The sequence below is a fragment of the Argopecten irradians genome, chromosome 5 (genome assembly GCF_041381155.1).
Source record: "Argopecten irradians isolate NY chromosome 5, Ai_NY, whole genome shotgun sequence".
Classification (NCBI taxonomy): Eukaryota; Metazoa; Mollusca; class Bivalvia; order Pectinida; family Pectinidae; genus Argopecten; species Argopecten irradians.
Genome location: NC_091138.1, coordinates 22,271,109 through 22,292,842, shown reverse-complemented (window position 1 = coordinate 22,292,842; position 21,734 = coordinate 22,271,109). Strand labels below are relative to the sequence as shown.

General features: G+C 36.5%; 1 protein-coding gene and 1 long non-coding RNA gene across 2 annotated transcripts in view; both read left to right on the top strand.

Moving 5' to 3' along the window:
• Window positions 1-7,967, top strand: part of LOC138324529 (uncharacterized) — a 35,682-nt gene extending 27,715 nt beyond the window's left edge. The window contains exons 2-3 of the long non-coding RNA XR_011208639.1: window positions 7,079-7,236; window positions 7,745-7,967. This is a non-coding gene — a long non-coding RNA (uncharacterized lncRNA). The remainder of the gene's footprint in view (window positions 1-7,078; window positions 7,237-7,744) is intronic.
• Window positions 7,968-11,005: 3,038 nt separating this feature from the next.
• Window positions 11,006-20,203, top strand: LOC138324324 (QRFP-like peptide receptor). The gene is made up of 3 exons (XM_069269400.1): window positions 11,006-11,881; window positions 19,500-19,588; window positions 20,119-20,203. Exons 1-3 carry the CDS (start codon window positions 11,093-11,095, stop codon window positions 20,201-20,203), a joined length of 963 nt encoding a protein of 320 aa, XP_069125501.1. The 5' UTR covers window positions 11,006-11,092.
• The last annotated feature ends 1,531 nt before the right edge of the window (window positions 20,204-21,734 follow it).

Here is a 21,734-nt window from a genome sequence, read left to right as displayed (position 1 = left end):
TTTAGGGGACTTCCGGTGACTGTTTTTGCTTGTTTGTAGTTTGAACTTTTTGTTATCATCGTGAAAATGGCATCAAACCGAAATCTAGATGCAAACTGCTTTCATAGATGACATTTGTTATAACCTACTATCAAAATTGAGTAAAGTTCGAATTTTGCCGGCCATCGAAAGGATATAGGTGAAACGTGTAATTCTTTCAAGCTGCCCCTTTTGACATTTGATGTGCGTTTCATACGATCGCCACACGACACACCTCCCATGCCATGCATATAGCCGATATACAGAACAGAATGTACAACAAAACTTCCACGGGTACGGTCGACATGCGGCAGACCTTCCGTACGATGGACATACAGTGGCCCTGTAGTTTGGTCGTTATTAAATGCACCTTCCGAACGGTTATATACTAAGGGATCCCGTACGATCGACATATGCCAGGCCATACATGTACGTAACGATCGAAAAACGATGGACGATCAACGTACGACGGACCTCTCGTACGATTGACATACGATTGACTCCTTGCACGGTCGACATACGATGGACATCTCGCATGGTCGACATACGATGGACCTCTCGCACGGTCGACATACGATGGACTCCTCGCACGGTCGACATACGATGGACTCCTCGCACGGTCGACATACGATGGACTCCTCGCACGGTCGACATACGATGGACTCCTCGCACGGTCGACATACGATGGACTCCTCGCACGGTCGACATACGATGAACTCCTCGCACAGTCGACATACGATGGACTCCTAGCACGGTCGACATACGATGGACATCTCGCACGGTCGACATACGATGGACCTCTCGCACGGTCGACATACGATGGACTCCTCGCACGGTCGACATACGATGGACTCCTCGCACGGTCGACATACGATGGACTCCTCGCACGGTGACATATGATGGACTCCTCGCACGGTCGACATACGATGGACTCCTCGCAAGGTCGACATAGGATTATCAGTCTGGAAAAGGGAGTGTGTCTTGAGATAATACACCATGGCGTCCAGAAAAAGGTCCAGAATGGACAGTGACGGAACAGCCATCTGTCCTGTTTGTGACATAAAGCTCAAGAGAAATGATAAAGAAATCGAATGTGATGTTTGTAATTTGTTGTACTGTTTACCATGTAGTAAAGTTTCAACTCCACTGTACAACACAATGATGGAAGACAATTCAGACATCATGTGGGTCTGCAAAGTATGTAAACAAAACTTCCCCAAACTGTCAGCAATCGAACAAGTTGTCAAAAAAATAGAATCCTGCACAGAGGAAAGATTGCCGAAGGTGGAAAACAAACTCGAACAATAAGACATTTATATTCCAGAAAAAGTGAAAACAACTGTAGAGGGATTGAAAGGAGAAGTGATTGACAACCTAAGGAAAGATATTAGAGCAATAGTCAATGAACGGTTAAAAGAAGCAAATGATCAAAAGCGAAGAGAGCTCAATTTAATGGTGTTTAATTTGCCGGAGTCAAAAGCTTCAACCGGGGAAGCAAGAAGGAAAGAGGACCTACATCTCCTTTGTTGCATAGCTAGAGAACTTGCAGAAGCAGGAAAGATCTACTAGACAAAATCATGGATATAAAAAAACATCCTTAACGAATGACTACGTAGGGTTGTTATCACTCGAGACCTAACACCTGAGCAACGGAATAACAACAGGAAATTACGTGACGAACTGAAAAACGTAAAGATGCGGGAGAGAATGTGAAGATTCGCGCTGGTCAGATTGTGAAAGTCATGGGTGACGGCAGGAAATGGGTAAAGGTGAAACAGGCTGATAAAACATCTCAAATCGGTCGTCAAATTCGAACAGGAGTGAGCGAGGAGAAAGTGACACCACTACTTACCCCTGACCCTTTTGCGAAGCGAGGAGATTGCTCCAGCTTAGCACTTGGGCCTGGGGCAGTGGGAAATCTTGCTCCTGCCACAAACACACAAAACAACATAAGCACCATTCACCGCCCAGGTTCGCAGCCTTTATTGAACACAACATCGCTGTCACACGGACGTTACAACAACTACGATGAGTCGACATTAGTGGATAGCATCAATTTTTCTGTTATTCACCCATTAACAGACGACATTGAGGTTGATGATTCTAGTGACGAAGAACTGTCCATCATCTATTCTAAATAGGAAACCAGTTTTAACGAGCACAGTGTCTATACGACAGTTAGGACGAACACGAACAGCGACATTAAAGTAATATATAGTAATGTTGATAGTCTCATCAATAAAAGGAACGAGCTTCAACTGATAATTCAACAGGAAGCACCGTCAATCATAGCACTAACCGAAATTTTGCCAAAAAAACAACGCTAGAGATATTGATAAAATTGAGCTTGAAATTCCTGGATATGATTTGTTTACATACGATTAGGAGCAAAGACGAGGTGTGGTCTTGTACATCGACCAACAACTTAAAGCCGAAGTGAATGAAGAAATTATGGAGTTGGATTTTTCGGAAATGATCTGGTGCAATATTAAATTGAAAGGCAATGGCACCCTAGTTGTCGGTTGTATTTATAGGAGTCCAAATAGCCCAAGGGAAAACTCGGACAAACTAATCCTTCTTATCAATTCTCTTATGGACTATTCCAGCCATTTACTTATTCTTGGGGATTTCAATATCAAAAATATCAACTGGGAACTGGAAAGTACAACCGAAACAATTGGTTCTTTAGCTTGTGCTTTTTTAGAGTGCATTAAAGAAAACTTTTTATTTCAACATATTCTTGAGGCTAATCGACACAGACATGGACAGAATCCATCTACTCTAGATTTGGTATTTACAAATGAAGAACATATGATACAAGATCTCAGTGTTGGAACTCCTCTAGGTAAAAGTGATCACGCTGTGATAGTATTTAAACTAAATGTTTATACGGTAACATCAACATCGAAAACCAATTTAATAAGATATTGCTACTATAGAGGAAACTACGATACCATGAACGAAGAACTAAGATTAATTCGATGGAAGCATGAACTTCAAGGTTTGAACACATGCGATGAACTTTTTGTCGATAAACTCTTCAAGATAATTGATCAACATATACCAGTGTGCTAAGTAAGACCGTCGGATCGGAGAGTGAGGAAACCTTGGATGAAAGAGACCATCATTAATGCTTTTAAAATCAAATGAAAAACTTGATATCAATATAAACACAATCAAACATCAGAAAACTACGAAACATATAGACTTGCCAGAAACGAAGCATCAAAACAGCAAATAGGCTCAGTCAATGAATATGAAAATAAAATAGTAACGGAATTTAAGGATAATCCTAAAAGTTTTTGGAAATACATCCAAAGTAAAACAAAAACCAAATCAGTAATTCCAAATCTAGAAGATGAAAACGGCGATATTGTGACAACAGTAGAAGAGAAAACAACAGTACTTAATCAGTTCTTTAGCAGTGTATTTACAATAGAGGACAACAACAATATACCGGAGTTCGAAGCAAGAACCAACATGGAACTCGGTAACCTGGAGATAACAATAGACCAGGTCGAAAAGAAACTCGGAGAATTAAATGTCGCTAAATCCCCTGGACCTGACAAGCTTCATCCTAAGATACTTTATGAGCTACGATCTGTAATCAGTGAACCACTGGCAATTATATTTGATAAATCTCTCAGAGAAAGCGTATTACCAAAGGTATGGAAAGAAGCAAACGTAACACCAATCTTCAAAAAAGGAAACAAACAGAAAACCCAAAATTACAGACCCGTGAGTTTAACCAGTATTGTCGTTAAAACTTTGGAATCAATTTGCCGAAATCATATTATGGACTTTTTGGAAAATAATAAACTTTTATGTGAGGAACAGTTTGGTTTTTGATAAAAAAAAAAAATCTACATCATTGCAACTACTTGAAGTTCTAGATGACATCACCAGGGAACCAGATGAAGGCAACAATGTGGACATTGTATATTTAGACTTTCAAAAAGCATTTGACACCGTTTCACACAAACGTCTGCTGTCAAAAATTAAAGCTATGGGAATTAATGGTAAAATGACCGTGTGGATAAAGGCGTTTCCATCAGATAGAACACAACGGGTTGTTTTAAACGGAACAACAGCATCCTGGATCCCGGTTATTAGCGGAGTACCCCAAGGTAGTGTGCTCGGACCTGTTTTATTTTTGATATTTATCAATGACCTTCCAGAAACAACATATTACATAACGAAACTTTTCGCGGATGATACTAAAGTGTATGGGACAGCCAACAACATCGACGATTCGGAAAAAATACAAAGAGACTTCAATAAATTGGACGACTGGTCACAGAAATGGCAATTGAAATTTAATGCTGACAAATGTAAAGTTATGCATTTTGGAAATAACAACACAGAAACCGAGTACAGTATGTTGGGGAACAACGGACAAAGTATATTAAGTATTACACGCGAAGAAAAGGATTTAGGTGTGATATTTGATCCAACGCTCAAATTTAGCATACGCATATCAATTTGTGTCAAGAAAGCAAATCGACTTCTGGGGATGATTAGGAGAACGTTCGGTCCACTCGACAAAGACATGTTTGTGCCATTATATAAACCTGTCGTTCGGCCATAGTTAGAATATGCTACTACAGTTTGGATTCAACTGCTACTTAAGAATATTCAGCAACCAGAAAATGTGCATCGTCGGGCCACCAAATTAGTAAAGGACTTTCCTCCGACTTACCCTATTCAAACCGATTACGTTAGATTACCATCTCTAGAGTACAGACGTAAAAGAGTGATGTTTTACAAGTATTCAGAATGATTAATGAAATTGACATAACTAGCGATAGAGGCCGCAGCATGCTGACCAAACAAGACGATACAGAACAAGGGGACACAATAAAAGATTTCTGAAACCTCATACGAGACTTAACATTCGGAAACATTCATTTGCAATAAGAGTCATCAACGACTGGAACTGCCTACCTTCGGAAATTTTGAATGCCGAGTCGGTGAACAGATTTAAGACCCTCATAAACACGTATTGGAAGAACTGTGACATTAAGTTTTACCCTAGCTGTTATTGAAGACATTACTATAAGCAGGCTAAAACAAGGGACATATAGTGTATATATTGTATATAAGGTATAGAACTGGATGTGCTCAATATTTCATTAGTTCAAGTTTTTGAGTTTTGCGCAAATATAATTATGATAATGTACAGAATATAGATTTAGGTTGTCAAGAAGCTTTGCTAAAAAATAGACCGAAATCTGGTACATCTGGTATATATACGATGGACTCCTCGCACGGTCGACGTACGATGGACTCCTCGCTCGGTCGACATACGATGGACTCCTCGCACGGTCGACGTACGATGGACTCCTCGCACGGTCGACATGCGATGGACTCCTCATACAGCCAACGTTATGATGGCAGATGTGACTCCCGTACGGTCGGGTGTCCTATGCTCGTTTATAACCGGAATAATCCCAATCAATCAATGAAACGTACATACGATGGATTTTCCCGAAAGTCCAGTGCGGTTAACGTGTTTTCCAGTGACGTAAGCACCGGCTACATTGAACAACGGAATTTCGCATTAAAATGACAATAACTGTTTAACGGGCAATAACAAAAATAAACGAAGAATTAACACCGGAACTAGCAATTACATAAATTAGATGGGAACGAGACTTGTAGAGATTCCAGCTGTACCGGGTTTGTGCTCGAGGATGGCTTTCATTACACTACATATTGTGCCGTTTGGCGTTTAGTTTAGCGCTATTTCTAGTACGACTAAAGCCGTATCTTCAAAGAATTCCATAATTTATAAAAGGTCGATATCTAAAACTGATTGCACACCAATCATATCAACAATTATCGTTTTCTTTGATACTGTTACTGGATATATAACCGAGATTAGGACTAGGCGTGTTAATGGGCCTGCCCACCACGCTTGCGAGTGCTGTACTTTCCTTTTACCCGTAGAGTGTGTCGAGTTATTAAAAGATTACCACTTAGCTCTGATGATAAAGTGATGCTACTGTCACCACCTCTTATTCCACCATAACTACATATTAATACAGATAGCTTGTAGTGAAAGCTTCGTCCGCCTTAATATATTAAAAACAATTACTGCGAGCATTAGATATATTTATTTCTCATGAACACTATGTATGATATATGTAAACGGTTTCTCGAGTAATAACGGTTTATTGTACATGAAAGAAGCATGGTCGTAATAAGTCCAGACTTGGTACTGCAATATACATACATGTAGTTCTTAAAACTGTTAATGCAAGTAATCCATTTATGCAATGTTATAGTCGCATACAATTGTATAGATCTATGTGACTAATGAAAATAAACATTGACTTCGTTTTATTATTCACTATTGGTTTGTTTCCACACAAAATCAGGCAAAACTACGATAGTAACACTACGGAGCCTCCTGACTGACTTGCCAAACACTTATTTATTTCGTTTTATCGAAATGCTATTTCGGTTTTTTTCGAAATAGTATTTCGTTTTATCTGAATGTTATTTCGTTTTGACATTTATCGAAATGTTATTTCGTAAAAAGTATTCCATCAAAATGAAATAAAATATTTGTGCGGCATGTCAGTCATGGGGCTCCGTAATAAACAATATTAAACCCTGATGGTTCTCAGTTTAAACACGCATTGTTACCTACCTCTTTGTGTACATTTTATGCTAGGTCTAACTATACCATTGTAACATTCTCAAGACACACACATATCTTGCCTTCTCTCTGTCAGTTTTTAAATTAGATATTGTGATTAAATATCATACATGTTTTGGCAGTAAGATTTTTTTCTTTTCTAATTTTGCAAAAGTGTGTTGAACGGTAATAATTTATAGTTATATTCTCTACAAATATTGCCAGTATGGTAACACTTTTTAAACAAAATCATTATTATAATTTGTTAAATCTACCAGTCATTAGTAACCCTAATGTGGATTCACCGAATTTGATCCCAATAAGGATATGAATTCCCGGTGCCCTGTGAACATGTTGAAAGTTGTGATATGTTTGGTGATGATGAGATACCAATAGATGTTGATTTGTTTCCGCCAGAGTCCCTAACGGTATGATGATTAAAGAGAAGCCCGGAGAGTAAGCTAGGGGTCACATCATGCTTCCACACCTATCACAGCAGTACACACCAGACATCTACTCCACCGGAATCCGCCACTCATATTATAACGGACAACACAAAACACCAGTCAAATTAGGTAAATTAGAGTCACGGCACGGCCGCTGTTGCGACTTCTCTGTGATTCTGATTGACTTTGTGGTAAGAAAAATGCAATAAAGTTAGGATGGAAATATATTTTTTTATTTACAAATATGTTTCGGTTTTGTATACTTGCATGTCGAACGTTTATTACACGGAAACATGTAGTTGTACTACTCGTATGTGTTGTCAACAGAGTCGACTGTGCAGATATTAGAAGAATAGTTGACTGGAAAGCATATGAAGCCATGTCTAGACTAGCACAGTGAAATACGTAGTCAATTAATTATCGTAATTTTATGTTCAATACAATGATACAATATAATTTTGTTATTCAAGGATGTCTTTGTCATCAATATAACGTTAAGATTTGTTATTCAGAGATGTCTTTGTCATCATTACTACATTATGATAAAATAATAAAATTAAAAAAAATATTCGTGTAATTTAAAATGTACACTAATAAACGTTTTGCATTGTAAATGTACTACGTTTCTTTGCTATAGGAAAATGGCAGTTATCCTGAGTCACCAAGTCACAGAAAAGAAACACACCAACCCTATGGATCATACGTGGGTAATACCTGTTGAGGTTTGAATGCTTTGAAATCATTAACAGTTTATATGTTAGTACATTAATTCTCAGCCTCCATTTCACAATAATGTAACATGTCTTCATTGGAAGAGAGAGAAATGAAGCGGTCTCCCACCGTACTTTATTAAACATGCCATTGCCTGATTGTTTTTGTCAAAATTTCACTTGTAAGTAAAGTATCCAGACCAGGGGTACCTTGTGGAAGAAACATATATACATAGAGATTGGCAAGTCCGCCATTTTTACGGTCGCCAGATGTATCTCTGTATGTTCTTAGAGTTTTTTCGAAAAAAACTCTTAAATGGTTAAAAACAGCAGAATAACTTTGATATGTTATAAAAGTTCAATTATTTTCAAATGGTTTGAGTACGATTTTGGATAGAAAAAATAATATTTAACTTATGTTTTTATAAAACAAAATGCACCGGTTTTCAATGTCTGATTTTCGAAAAACCAGGTAAAATTGCTGATTTTCATGCTTAAAAAATCGTACTAAATAACATCAATTGTGAAAACTGGTCGCATCAAACCACGATATAATGTTTAAACTTTGTGTTGATGCAAAAATATCATGTTTAAAAGAATACACTTCAAAGTAGTTAGCCAAGGCAAAATGCCTATAAACCGGAGGTACCGCTGCCTGTAAACAAAGACAAAGAAGGAGTTTCCAATCTCTATGTATTTATTTTTCTGCTTGTGGTATGGAAAAGCAGTTCTAAATTAACTTTGATAATAGCTGACTAAGTTGTTGGATAAATTCGGATAACCGAGTAACTACGAGGTTCGGTAATGGAATATATATTTGTGGAAGCTTGTTATTGTAGACTGAATTAACATTGACTAGCAATAATCAACAGGATTGATATCTTATTAAAATGTCATTATTTTTATCAATTTCATCAAACTCTTGATTAAACCATAGAGAACGACAAAACATTAATTTTTTGTAGCAACAAAGGTAGAGTATACTATATGACAAATATATAGTGTAAAATAACATATGGCTCAAGTACAACGAACAGGTACTTACTCCAGGAAGAAGTATTCTAATACCATCTTGATGTACCGTCGTTTGTGATTTAATCAGTCAGGTAGAAGTTTATAGACTAACAAATTCTGATTATTCAACATCTTGTAGTACAATTGGGATTAAACGAATTCATAGTTTCCTTAAAATCGATGAAAAAACATCTCGAGACCAACAACCAATTGACGCGAGCTTGTAATAGAATTTGTGTGTGTAACATCTATCTGTATTCATGCCCAGGTGTTGGGTCCCTGGTGCCTTAAAGTTTGGAAATGTCGTTGGTGATGAAATGTCATGATAGTATTCAGATGAATTCAATAACTAGTATAAACCAGGCGTAAGTTACCATCAACATGTATCATTTATGTAACATCTTTGAGTTTTTTCTACCTGAAGGAACAAATATTGTTTTCGTTCGAAAATTTCAGAAAAAGTCCATCCACTCTCGGGAAAACAAACGTTGAGCTATTTTGGCGGGTTATATAAAACTAATATGGCTACCATTGCTTATGAGTAACAGATTGATTTGTCGCAACTCGAAAGATGGATGATAAGACTGAATTTATTTCCTTTAGACTAACAAACTACTGAACCTGACTGGCTACCTTAGATTATCGCAGACCTATTTGTCGATATCGGTGAATACCGCGGTTGAAAATTCAGATAAATTTTGATTTTCCTGATATTTCATATTCTTTGAATTTTCTGAATACGTAGCAATATTTCAAGCATAAAATACAGATTTTATTTCAAGTTATGTGCATACTCTCACCGATTCCACAGCCCCTGAACATATGTGAATCGTGATCAGTGATAAATTGAGGAAAGAAAAAATACCCCATTGACCTAGTCTATATCAATGTAACTTAATGACGACTCTGGGTCCCAATTACTTACCTGCTGATCTGCACGTGCACGTAGGTGCCCCATTGACATGTGGTCTGATTGCAGTATTGCTAATTAGTTCGTCTCGCATGAACAACAATTGACTTGAAGAAGGTCTTTGCCAGGAAGTATATATATTAGCACGAAACTCTTATACTGAACGTTATACTGTTAGTATATAAAATACACTGGCATTTAAATACTTGTGCTGCACATTATGCACACACAAAAAACCCTCAAGTTTCGCCCAAATTCACAAGTATGTTTATACTTCATAATACATTTCACGGAGAATGCAATTTCATGGATTTCGGGAACAAACTGACAAATTTTTTAGCCAGATATATTTTGATTTTGCCACAAATTAATTGAAAATAGTTCTGAAAATGGATACGGTATCGAACTATAGATATATTTCTAGACACATAAAGGGAACATAGTAAAACATGTTACTAATGACACTTACTTAAGAATATAGTAAACAATACAGTTTTGAATGAATTATTTGAGTGATAAAACAATTAAATAAATCATGTTCCCATCTTCAATAGTGTAATATAGAGTTATTTGGGTATTTGCTTTTCGCCAAATTTCAGTTTTAATTTAGAATTTTTGATTTGCCGACTATCATTTATTGTTCACCCTAAATATTACTTTAAGTTATTTTATTCACTGAAAAGATTACATAGATGCTCCTGAAGAGAGGCGTATTGAAGGAAATGAACACTTAAAATTACATCATATACATATATAAGTTCCTTACGTCTGTCACCAGTTAGCAGTATCTGATTACGACATAATATGAACAAAACAATTAAATAAAGGTTCATGATTATCACAAAATGTTTTTGTCTAAAAGAAAAACGAAATCGTACACGATGTAGTGTGATTAAAACACATTGAAGATTGACAAAATGGGAAACACTCTGATATAAATATATACATATATAACCCTTATATTTATAAATATTACCGTAAATAAAGCATATCAGATATTGTATTCTAATTACACGCTCAGTGAGCAGAGGAACCGGTAGTACCAATTCTACACGTACACGACTAATGAACGATGCTAATAGTGCTTTCCCTGTTTTGTGTAACAGGCAGCGCTCCACTGCAGAACTCTCAAATCATTCCAACAGTATCATTGGAACAACCGAGGCGCGTTTGAAAGCTTCATTCTGATTGGCTAGTCCGATAATTCTCTGGAGAGTTACTTCGATACGCCAACGAGTGATACTTGGTAAGATGGTCTACTAACCATAGTTGAGTGGTACTACTTAGGAAGCGGGTGCATCAAAAAGTTATTAAGCAGTGACCAACGCGTTCCAATGTAAGCGCTCGTGCAATGTCCAGTTTGGACAATGCTTCCGACACGGTAGTGACCGCTGTGCACCTGGACGTTGATCTCAATATTTTTTTAACGAATTCACCAAAAACCGACAGCATGAGTTTTGCTGAGATGTCACCGGGAACTAAAGGTGTTTTTATATTCCTGTATACAGTGACTACTGTGACATCTATTACGGGGAACATAGCAGCAATCATTATTTTTACTAAAGGCAAACGTTCAAAATCGGAACTACGTCCGTTTTTAATCAATCTTGCCGTCGCGGATTTGATTATGGCTGTTTTCTGTATACCCTTTACTTTTACCTTCCAGCTACTGGGGGATTGGGTGTTTTCTAAGCCTATGTGTCCTATTGTATTGTTTTTACAAACCGTGTCTGTCACTGCCAGTGCGTCTACCAATATGGCTATAGGTATCGACAGATTTTATGCCGTGGCCTACCCCTTAAAATCTCGGATTACGTCTTCAAGGTATCGTCTTATCATATTTCTGATTTGGATTATTGCCATTGCAATAAATTGTTTGCAATTTGTGGTTGGAAGAGCATATGAAATGGTAAAATTCAATTCCACGACTAATGAAACGATAGTGGAATGTCGGGAGGCTTGGGAGGACCCGGAGAGCGAGAGAGCTTATTCTCTGTGTATGCTTTTCCTAACCTATATCATACCTCTCATCATCTTAACAGTGACATATGCTATTGTGGGCAGTATCTTATGGCAGCGAATAACACCCGGCAACGCAGATGCTATCAGAGATGAACAGCAAATCAAATCGAAAAGAAAGGTAAGTGGCTGTTGTGTCCGTGCTGTTGTTTTTATTACCAGGTCTTAATGTCCGTCGCTATATATAAACGAGACAATTGCTCTATGTACAGTGTAATGAATCAGAATGGACACTAATCGACTCACCGAATTCCCATTTAAGTTGAGCGCGCGAGATTTGCCGTCCCAGACCGACCATAGGAACTAGCAATTTTGTATGTACCTATTACTGGCAATGGTCTGTGGTCGTGAGGTGTCATCGTTACTTAGACAATTTACCACGACCTCTTAGATGAAGGGGCAGTTGATGACTTTTGAAGGAGATAAGGAGCAATTCTTCTTGTAATGACAGACCTGTCTGTTATGTTCAACTCCTAAAGCAGTTCTACATCAGTTAGGTTATTTATACGACTTATTGAGTTATACACAAAAGGCCAAATAAGTTTAGACGCTTATTAAAATATGCAATCTAGTCGGTTATTCAATTTTAACAGGTTAATAAAACAACCCATACATTTAAGTAAAAGTCAATATAGTCTAATTATCTAACATCATTATAGGTTGTTTTTTAAGTTAATCAAAATGGTGCAGTATACAACTTTCGGTATGGTAAAAATGATATTTTTCTAAACGATTGTTTGCCACGACATTATGTCAGATATGATGCAATACATTTTGACAGATTTCATAAAATATTTCTTTATAATTAAATCCTGGTTCGAATGAATGAGTTTTGACGTGGACATAAATCACGCCAATGTTTTCAAAATGATTTTCGCTTTGCACAACAGAAATCATCAAGTATAAAAAATAAAAAGCTGGCAACGTCAAAATTACCCGATTACCATGTGTGGTTATTCCGGTCGATCCAAGTCCATGTAATTAGCTCGATATGAAGCAATTAAGCATTGATCATTATACGGATTAAATGATTATTTGGATTTAATGCCAAACGCTGAATATTGACCAAATTATATCGAAGTCGTGCAGTAGTACACTTGATCAGTTTTGTGGCGAGTATATGTATGAAAATACATGTTAGTTTTACTTGATGTTTCAGAAAACATATCCCGACTTTAGGGTGTTATAGATATCCTATGGAAACATGGTCCTATGGTACAATATTGTACAGAATTAAAAATAAAATAAAAAGGCAATTGTAATTAATAATTTGTTAGAATAGGATTTCATAATAACACATTATGACGTTGTTCATTACATAATCGAAAACAATGATAACTGGGGTTCTGCCATGGTATATTCGATAACATAGAAATTTATATCATTGTGGAAAAGTCATTGTTTCAACAATGAAACTACAAAAGAGGTGATATTTCAGTAGGAAATTTACCTGAGGATACACAGTAAGTCTTAAATCAATATTTCAGTTCGAACATTATTTACTGAAAGAAGAGAGCAAAATCATGTCCAAAGAACATTATTTTGTTTTCTATGACGTAATTTTCAAAACCTTATGAAATGATAGAGTTTAGGGTATGAACCGCACGTGTAAAACTGCACCTGGGATTCGATTTTATTAAGCTTTAAGCCAGGATATGTTTTCTGAAACACCATGCATACAAAATATTTCATTAATTCTGACCCCTTACCAATGTCATGAAATTGGCGTCAGTGTAATATCATACGCAGTGTCAATTATCTAGGCTGACAAAAATACAGTTTACTTACCAAACGTCCTATGAGGAAAATTAGGACTGTCAATACAGATGAGGTGTGTTTTGTTTATAATTCTAGGTCGTTAAAGCTAATATATAATTAATTCATTGCGTAAAATGTATCGGCAACATCAGCGCTTTCGTGTGACCAGCATCATGAGACTGTAGTGATGGTGGTAGACGAACTCGTAGTCCAGTCTGTGGTAAGTGACAGGTAGAATGAATATCTAATAATGGTGGTAAGTGACAGGAAGATGGAACTGTCTCTCCAGTCTGAGGTAAGTGTGATCAGGGAGATGAAATATTGTGTGTGGCTAAGTGACAGCATGATATAGTAAATGTGGTTAAGTAACCAAAGTTGACAGGAAGGTGAACTCATAGTCTGTGGTAAGTGACAGGGTGATGAAATAGTCGGTTGTAAGTGACAATTAGAAGAAATAGTCTGTCAGGGTAAATGAAATAGTGGTTAAGTAACTGTGGTTAAGGGACAGAAGATGAAATAGTCCAGTGGTAAGTGACACAGGGAGAAATAGAAATAGTCTGTGGTAAACAGTAGACAGGGAGATGAAATAGTCTGTGGGTAAGTGACAGGAAGAAGAAATAGCCTGTTGTAACTAACAGGGAGATGAAATAGTCTGTGGTAAATGACAGGAAGAAGAAATAGTCTGCTGTAAACTGACAAGGAGATGAAATAGTCTGTGGTAAGTTACAGGGAGATGAAATAGTGTGTGGTAAGTGACAGTATGAATAGTCTGTGGTAAGTGACAAAGTGACAGGCAGGTGAAATAGTCTGTGTGGTTAGTGAACAAGGGGTGAAGAAATAGTCGGTTGTAAGAGACAATTAGAAGAAATAGTTCTGTGGTAAGTAACAGGGAGATGAATAGACAGATGAGATAAGTGACAGGAAGAAGAAATAGTCTGTTGTAACTTGGTACAGGGGAGAATGAAATAAGTTGTGGTAAGTGACAGGAAGAAGCAAAAGCCCTGTTGTAACTGTCCAGGGAGATGAAAAAGTTCTGTGGTTTAAGTGTCAGAGTGACATGGAACTAGTCGTGTGGTATAGTGACAGGGATTACGAATTAGTTTTGGAGAGTAACCGGGATGTTGAAATAGTCTGTAGTAGGTAACATGGAGATGAAATAGTCGTGTGAGTGTAATGACAGGAAGAAGAAACAGTCCTGTTGTGTAAGCTGAACAGGGAGATGAATTAGTCAGTGGTAAGTGTCAGGGTGATGAAATACGTTTTTGGTTAGTGGACAGGTAGATGAAATTATGTCTGTTCGGTAAAATGACAGGTAGACGAAAATAGTCTGTAGCATGTGACTGAAAGTAGGTAAAATAGCCTCTGGTAATTGGACAGCGGGAGAAATATATCTGTGGATAAGATGCACAGGGATACGTTTATAAGTTTGTGGTAAGTTGACATGGAAGATTGAATAGACTGATTAAATGGTGACTGGAAGATAAATCTTTTTGGTAAGTGGGACCACATCCTGTTTTAAATTTTATGTACACGTTGTGCGTTTTAATTTAGGGCATGACTTGTATTACCATATATCATTCCTGTTATTACGACTACCGCTAAATGTATTGATTGTTAAGCAAAATATTTACTGCGAGTGTTGCAACATACTTTTTTTAGTAGAAAATTTCCACACCAACTATTGATTTAATAACTTGTCCTTTCATTCGACAATATTCTAATTCTACATCTGGGCGTCAGAATGACTTTAAAAATTATTCAATAATTTTAGAAAATTAGACGATATTTTTCTTTTTTGGTCATTCTTTCTTAGAATTTGTTGTTTTTGTTTAAAGCATACAGTCAATCCATGAGGAAGACCCTGCAATAACACCTATTCACTTGGCAAACATACCAAAATTGTTCGGCGGGAGGAAAAGAAAAGAGGCTGTTCCGAACAGCTGGCATTGGCAAGGATCTTTGACGTGCGGGATCATTGCCAATGAACATCTTTGTTGTGAAGCGCCCCTTAATCTGTAATAGATTTCCTGCCAATACAGCAGCTCATTGCTTTGATGAGTAAGTTTTGTAAGGCTTTAACAAGAACAAAACTTTCATAAGGAATGAAAACTTTACCACAGCAAATGAAAAGTATTATTGCAATACACTAATGTCTTATTTGTGTAATTCATTGTTTATTATTGTTTTCATGTATTCTTCCTCAAAAACAAATGGAACAATGAAAAAAAAAACTAATAATATGATATAATCTTGTTAATGGAAAACGGTTTATTGAAATATAAATTATCATAGTTGTAGTGCTAACTACCCACAATAAAGCTTACTGATACTTGGTTGTTTACTAATTGTTTATAACCATATCAGTATCTGTTTCTCCTAGTGTTAGTGACCGTCAGGACCAAAGCACCCTGGCAACTGGTACTTGGTATACATCATTTGGAAGCAGCACCGCACTCCCCATGGTTTGTTAAGGTCGACATAGAAAAAGATCATGGTCTCGACGAACCATTCACTGACCCCAAGACGGAGCCACTAGCAAAGACAGCACTCTTTTAAAACTGGATTCAACAGTTAGTCCTCAACTATTACGTCAAATGTAGCTTGTCTGGCCATCACCAGCCAGGTCAGTGAATAACCAGGTATGCTTACCACCACAGGATTTCTGTGGACGTTCTAGGTACAGATGTTACAACCCCACTTTTGATGACGTACTAGGTAAGATGTTAGCACCCTAACCTTCGATGACGTTTAAGGTAAGATTTTACACCCACATAACCTTCGATGAGCGTTTTAGGAAATGTTGTTACAACAACAAAACCTTTGATGACGTTTTTTGATAAGATTGTTTCACCTCATATATCCGATGACGTTTTAGGTAAGATGTTATTACCCCAAACCTTCGATGACGTTCTAGGTAAGGATGTTACAGCCACCAACCTTCGATGACGTTCTAGGTAAGATGTTACACCCCAACCTTCGATGACGTTTTAGGTACATGCAAAATGCTACATGGGCATAATTTGAGGACGTTCAAGGAAGCATTTTTAAGCCAACATGTGTTTATTAACATTCTAGATTAGACACACATGTACACTGATACAGGAGTTGTGACGTTCTGGCGTTAGATATCACAAAGAAATCTACACACACTTCAGGTACTAATGATCCCAAGAGGTTTCCGTGACGTTCTATGTATCACTGAAGGAGTCAGTGACATTCTATTTATTATTTGATAAGAATTCGACAACGCTCTAGCTAACCGCCAATCAACTTGAATGGTAAAGTTAGTATTTTCTATCGTTTTGACTTTTATCTTTGTGTTAGCATTTACTGGTTTTTATTTATTCAATATTTATGTGTTGGCCTAGATGTATTATTATCCATATTACTACTGATATTCACGGGTGTGATACCTTTGATTTATCAACTCGATGAAGTTGAAATTACGCGTCCCGGACTTTTTTTAAACCTTATACTCACTTTCGTGGGTTGTTAAATCACGTATCCACCTGAAAAAAGGTTGATATCTGTTTTATTTTATGGCATATTACATTATGTAAACCATTTGGGACTTCATTTTATATGTACATGTATTTCCTCTTCTTGATTATTGAGTCAGCCCTCTACCCCGATAATCAATAATCAAGTTGAATAATTTCGAGGAGGAAAAATAATAGGTGATAATTATCAATAAATATAGTGAATACACCATTTTTAATTATTAATTTGAAAAACTCTGACAAAAAATGCACACAACAAAATTTTTTCAACAGGTTCACATCGATTCCAGTAAACCTGCTGCTCTCGTTTCATCTCAGCTGAATGTTGACGTCACAATAGATTTTATGACGTAACGGATTTTTCCCTTCTGCGCGTATATTTTGGTACGACTGAGAGCTATTGGAATCTTATATCAACCTGTGAAAGATGGAAGTGACGTCATTCATACAGAACGTCAACTATTCAAGATTTCTATATTTGGGTACGACCTGGGGGTTTTCTTGGGAATCTTATATCAACCTGGATGACGTCACAATGCGTAGTTCGGAATTTTCTGGTTGATTTCGTGTTGTATCGTGGCGTGGGTAGAAGTGTAGTTTCAGCCACAATCAGGGAGCGAGCAAAACAACATAGCCCATATAATAATATTTTTTTCAGACAGTGACTTTTTCTAATTTGCTGGGTTTTATGTTTCCAGTGATGTGGTTGGCTATGTTCATTGAACGTGGACTGTACTGTACTGTTTTTATTCCCAATTCCATGTTGCAACTGATGTACAATATTTCTATATTTTCTGGTAACATCGATCTGTGTCGAGGTCAAATGTGTCTATACTTTTCCATGGACATGAAGGGTAGATGTCATATGTTTTATTATTTTCAGGAAACAATGTTGTGCTGATGTCGTAAGTGTAAAACTATTCTAGGGGGGCGTGGGGGGGGGGGGGGGACGGGGGGGGGATTTTGTGGCTGATGTCTATATTGTAATATTTCCCAGGAAGCATGTTGTTTGCTGATGTTCAAATTGTTATATTTTTCGATGGACAATTTTGCTCTAGATGTCATGTTGTTATATTTTTCATGAACATGTTGTGGCTGATGTCGATGTTGTTATATTTTCATCGGGACACATAGTTTTGCTGATGTCGTGTTGTTATATTGTTCCAGGAACAATGTTTGTGCTGTATGTTCGCTATTTGCTTTAGAATATTCGGACAATGTTGTGCTGATGTCGAATTGTTAAATAATCGTGGTGACATTTATAGTGTCAGAATGTCATATTTTTATATTTTCAGGAACATGTTGTGCTATGTGTCTTATTGTTATATTTTCATGGACATGTTGTGCAGATTGTCATATTTGTTATATTTTTCAGGGAACATGTTGTGCTGATGTCGTATTGTTAATATTTCATGGACCATGTTGTGCTGATGTCATATTGTTTATATTTTCAGGAAAACATGTTGTGCTGATGTCGTATTGTCTATATTTTCATGGACATGTTGTGTGTAGATGTCATATTGTTATATTTTCAGGAACATTGTTGTGGCTGATGTCGTATTGTTATATTTTTCATGGACATGTTGTGTAGATGTCATGTTTGTTATATTTTCAGGAACATGTTGTGCTGTGATGTTCGTTATTGTTATATTTTCATGGGACATGTTGTGCTGATGTCTTGTTGTTATATTTTCATGGAACATGTTGTGCTGATGTCGTATTGTTATATTTTCATGTTTGACATGTTATGTTATATTTTTCATGTGATGTGCTGATGTCATGTTGTTATATTTTCAGGAACATGTTGTGCTGATGTCCTAAAACAAGCTGCCCTACCTATCATCAATATAAAAACACATGTAATAGTTCTGCCTACCCCATGGATGGACAGGTGTTTAGACACTATGATCTGTGCAGGCTATTCCAAAGGCGGTACATGACTCGTGTCAGGTAGGAACGACTCAGAATTTTTTTTTTTTTTAACTGTTTCCTTTTTAAAAAAAATCATTGCTAGAGAAGCCGTTCATGTAATTCGCAAAGACTTATGTAGATTCTTTGCTAGCAGGTAATAATTTTTTAATATTTTTTTTCGAAACAGTACAATTATAGGATTAAAAAAAAAGATTTTAAAACGATACCTTGTGGAATAGAGATTTTTAAATAAACTGAAATGATTTTTTGGGGTAAACTGGGCCCGCTGGCTCAAGAAAACAACTTTATAAACCATTGGGATGCATATGTTAGACTAATGAGTAAAAATGGCAATAGAAGAATATATTTAACACTTTGCTTGTGCACGGGCGCTGTGTCAACATTTAGATAAGTCAACTTTTGATTCATTTTGCAGTGAGTAGATCTTCCATACATATATCTGTGATTATTTTCCGTATACTACATAGTTCGCATTGTCATTGTTTGAGCAAATATTATTTTTTATTTTGATTTTTGCCTGATGAAATGCTTTGTTTACGTCGTTGCCAGGGTGACAGTGGTGGTCCATTGGTATGTAATAAATGCGCGGCAGATGGCAGCTGGAGGGAATTCGTTTCTTGGGGAATTCGGCTGTGGAGGTTAGTCACGTTCGCGTCAAAATCACTAATCAGTCTTCAGATATAAATTGATTGATTCGTTTGAAAAATCAAAGTGCTTTTTGTGTATACCGCAAAATGCATTTTAGATACTGCATTAGCAGGGAAATTTAATTTCGTTGGGTCCCAGGTTCAACTAATACACCTTGACTATTTATGATTACGTTTGCCAATCGCATCAAAATAAACGACCAATACTTGGGTTTTAACTTGGATTCGTAGTTCGAAGTTCAATAGTTAAATGTAAACCAGTGAATTATGTGTTTTTTTACGCTCTATGTCACACCATCGTATGGAAGGCTACCATACGTCTGGTGTGACATAGAAGTAAAACCGAAAGTAAAAACAATTATTATTCACTTACTAAAAGTATTAGACCTACTTCAAGATTATATTTTGTGAAGGAATGCAAAACTTTGGCTGCGACCATTTATTTTCCTAAACTCAGAGTGACAGGAAGTAAAATGACGAGGTAATAAAGATACGTAAGACATGAGTTTTGTATTTTTCAGAGGACCCGAACCCAGCCCGGTGTCTACACCAAGGTTATTTAAGTCATGTGAGGTGGATCCAGGAACATCACTAATGCAAGCGTAATTCTTAGTCACTGTGCAATTAGTAGACTAACAAATTACTCAATAAATAATATTTATTAAACATTGTTTCGCGCTGATTTCATTCCATTTATTCAACTTTTAAACTGATGTTGAATACCAACCACTTTGTTTTGTCTTCTACAGTTGTGTCTTAATATTATTTAATCCAGAATTAATCTTCACGTCAGCATTGAGTTCAATTTTGTTTGTTTTTATTGCAGCTATTTTTCCATTAGTAGAAATATGCATTGATTAATATCATTAAAATGGTTGTCTCAATGTGCTATATTACATAAATCGTATATAGGGAATTCTATAATTAATTGTTGTCCTTTTACTTTTACAAATCTATACTTATTTTTTGTATATAGTCTCTCTACAAGCTTCATTATGGTACACTGTAAGATCGTCGATTGCATTACTGGGTGATGAATATAAGACCATAACACTTCAAATTAAAAAACTGCACTGGTAGGGTTGGGCATTGACTTAAAACAGCATACTAAATTTTTAGAGACGGTTAGGTACGATTAATCTTATAAAACCAAATCAAATATCAAAAGGTTACGGAAATCCTCACTTCTCAGGCCACACTTGATACAAGTTATTCTACTTGAACTACCATCTCGTGGATGTTATTTCACGTTTTTAAACTCTAACTTCTCAACAGATGGCATAAATTAATCTAACCTGACTGTCAACTACCCTGTTAAGTCCTAGTGCTAATCGATGCAAAGACAGTATGTGAAAAAATGTTTATCTCCCTTCGGCCATTTTAGAAATCCTCGGACCGCAAGTGTCTATTGCTCATCTCAGTTTTTGAATGTTTGCCTCTGTTTCGTTTGATTGTAGGGATACATTTGTTGCTGTTCGAAATTTCTGATGTGTTGGGTTATTCTTTAAAGCCCACTGCTTTACCGAAGGAATTTTGATTTTTAACAATGGGGATTGAAAAACGAGATGATAATTTTGTAGAATCACAAAAAGTGGACATTTTATTTTGCTTTATTGTCAAATTCTACAATTTATCATCTCCGTCTAAATAATTTAATGATATTATTAACTTTTAATGGTTAATTCAGAACACTTGTCTTCTTATGTGCTTCCTGCCCGTCGTCCTAATTTAAAGAGCATTGTCTGACTTTCATCTTTGCGTCAAAAAAACTAAATTTGAACTCTCAACTGTTAACATATATTCACTACAGCGTATTAGTGCAAATTGGTTTGGTGTTGCTAACCTCATATTTGGCGATCGAAATAAATTTTGCTTATGTTTATTTTGTTTGGAAGACACTTTATTTTCTATTTCGGAAATGTAGTCGGCCTTTAACACTTATTTGATTGCAGAGGAAATCCAATATATGTATCAAAAGTGTTTTCATGAATAATGGATTACGTAGATGGTTTTGGTGTCCAATCAGATGCTTTGTTCCTTACAAGACATTCAGTCTTTGAGGATGGGAGTATCTAATACCGGGTGCTAGTCTTTTAAGACATTCAGTCATTTGTGATGGGAGTATCTAATACCGGGT

What these genes read in the sequence shown, in the direction of transcription:
- LOC138324324 (XM_069269400.1), top strand. Translation starts at nt 11,093, where the DNA reads ATGTCCAGTTTGGACAATGCTTCCGACACGGTAGTGACCGCTGTGCAC. An exon ending in AAATCAAATCGAAAAGAAAG is followed by an intron (nt 11,882 to 19,499) that starts GTAAGTGGCTGT and finishes CGTCGTTGCCAG; the next exon opens with GGTGACAGTGGTGGTCCATT. An exon ending in TGGGGAATTCGGCTGTGGAG is followed by an intron (nt 19,589 to 20,118) that starts GTTAGTCACGTT and finishes TGTATTTTTCAG; the next exon opens with AGGACCCGAACCCAGCCCGG.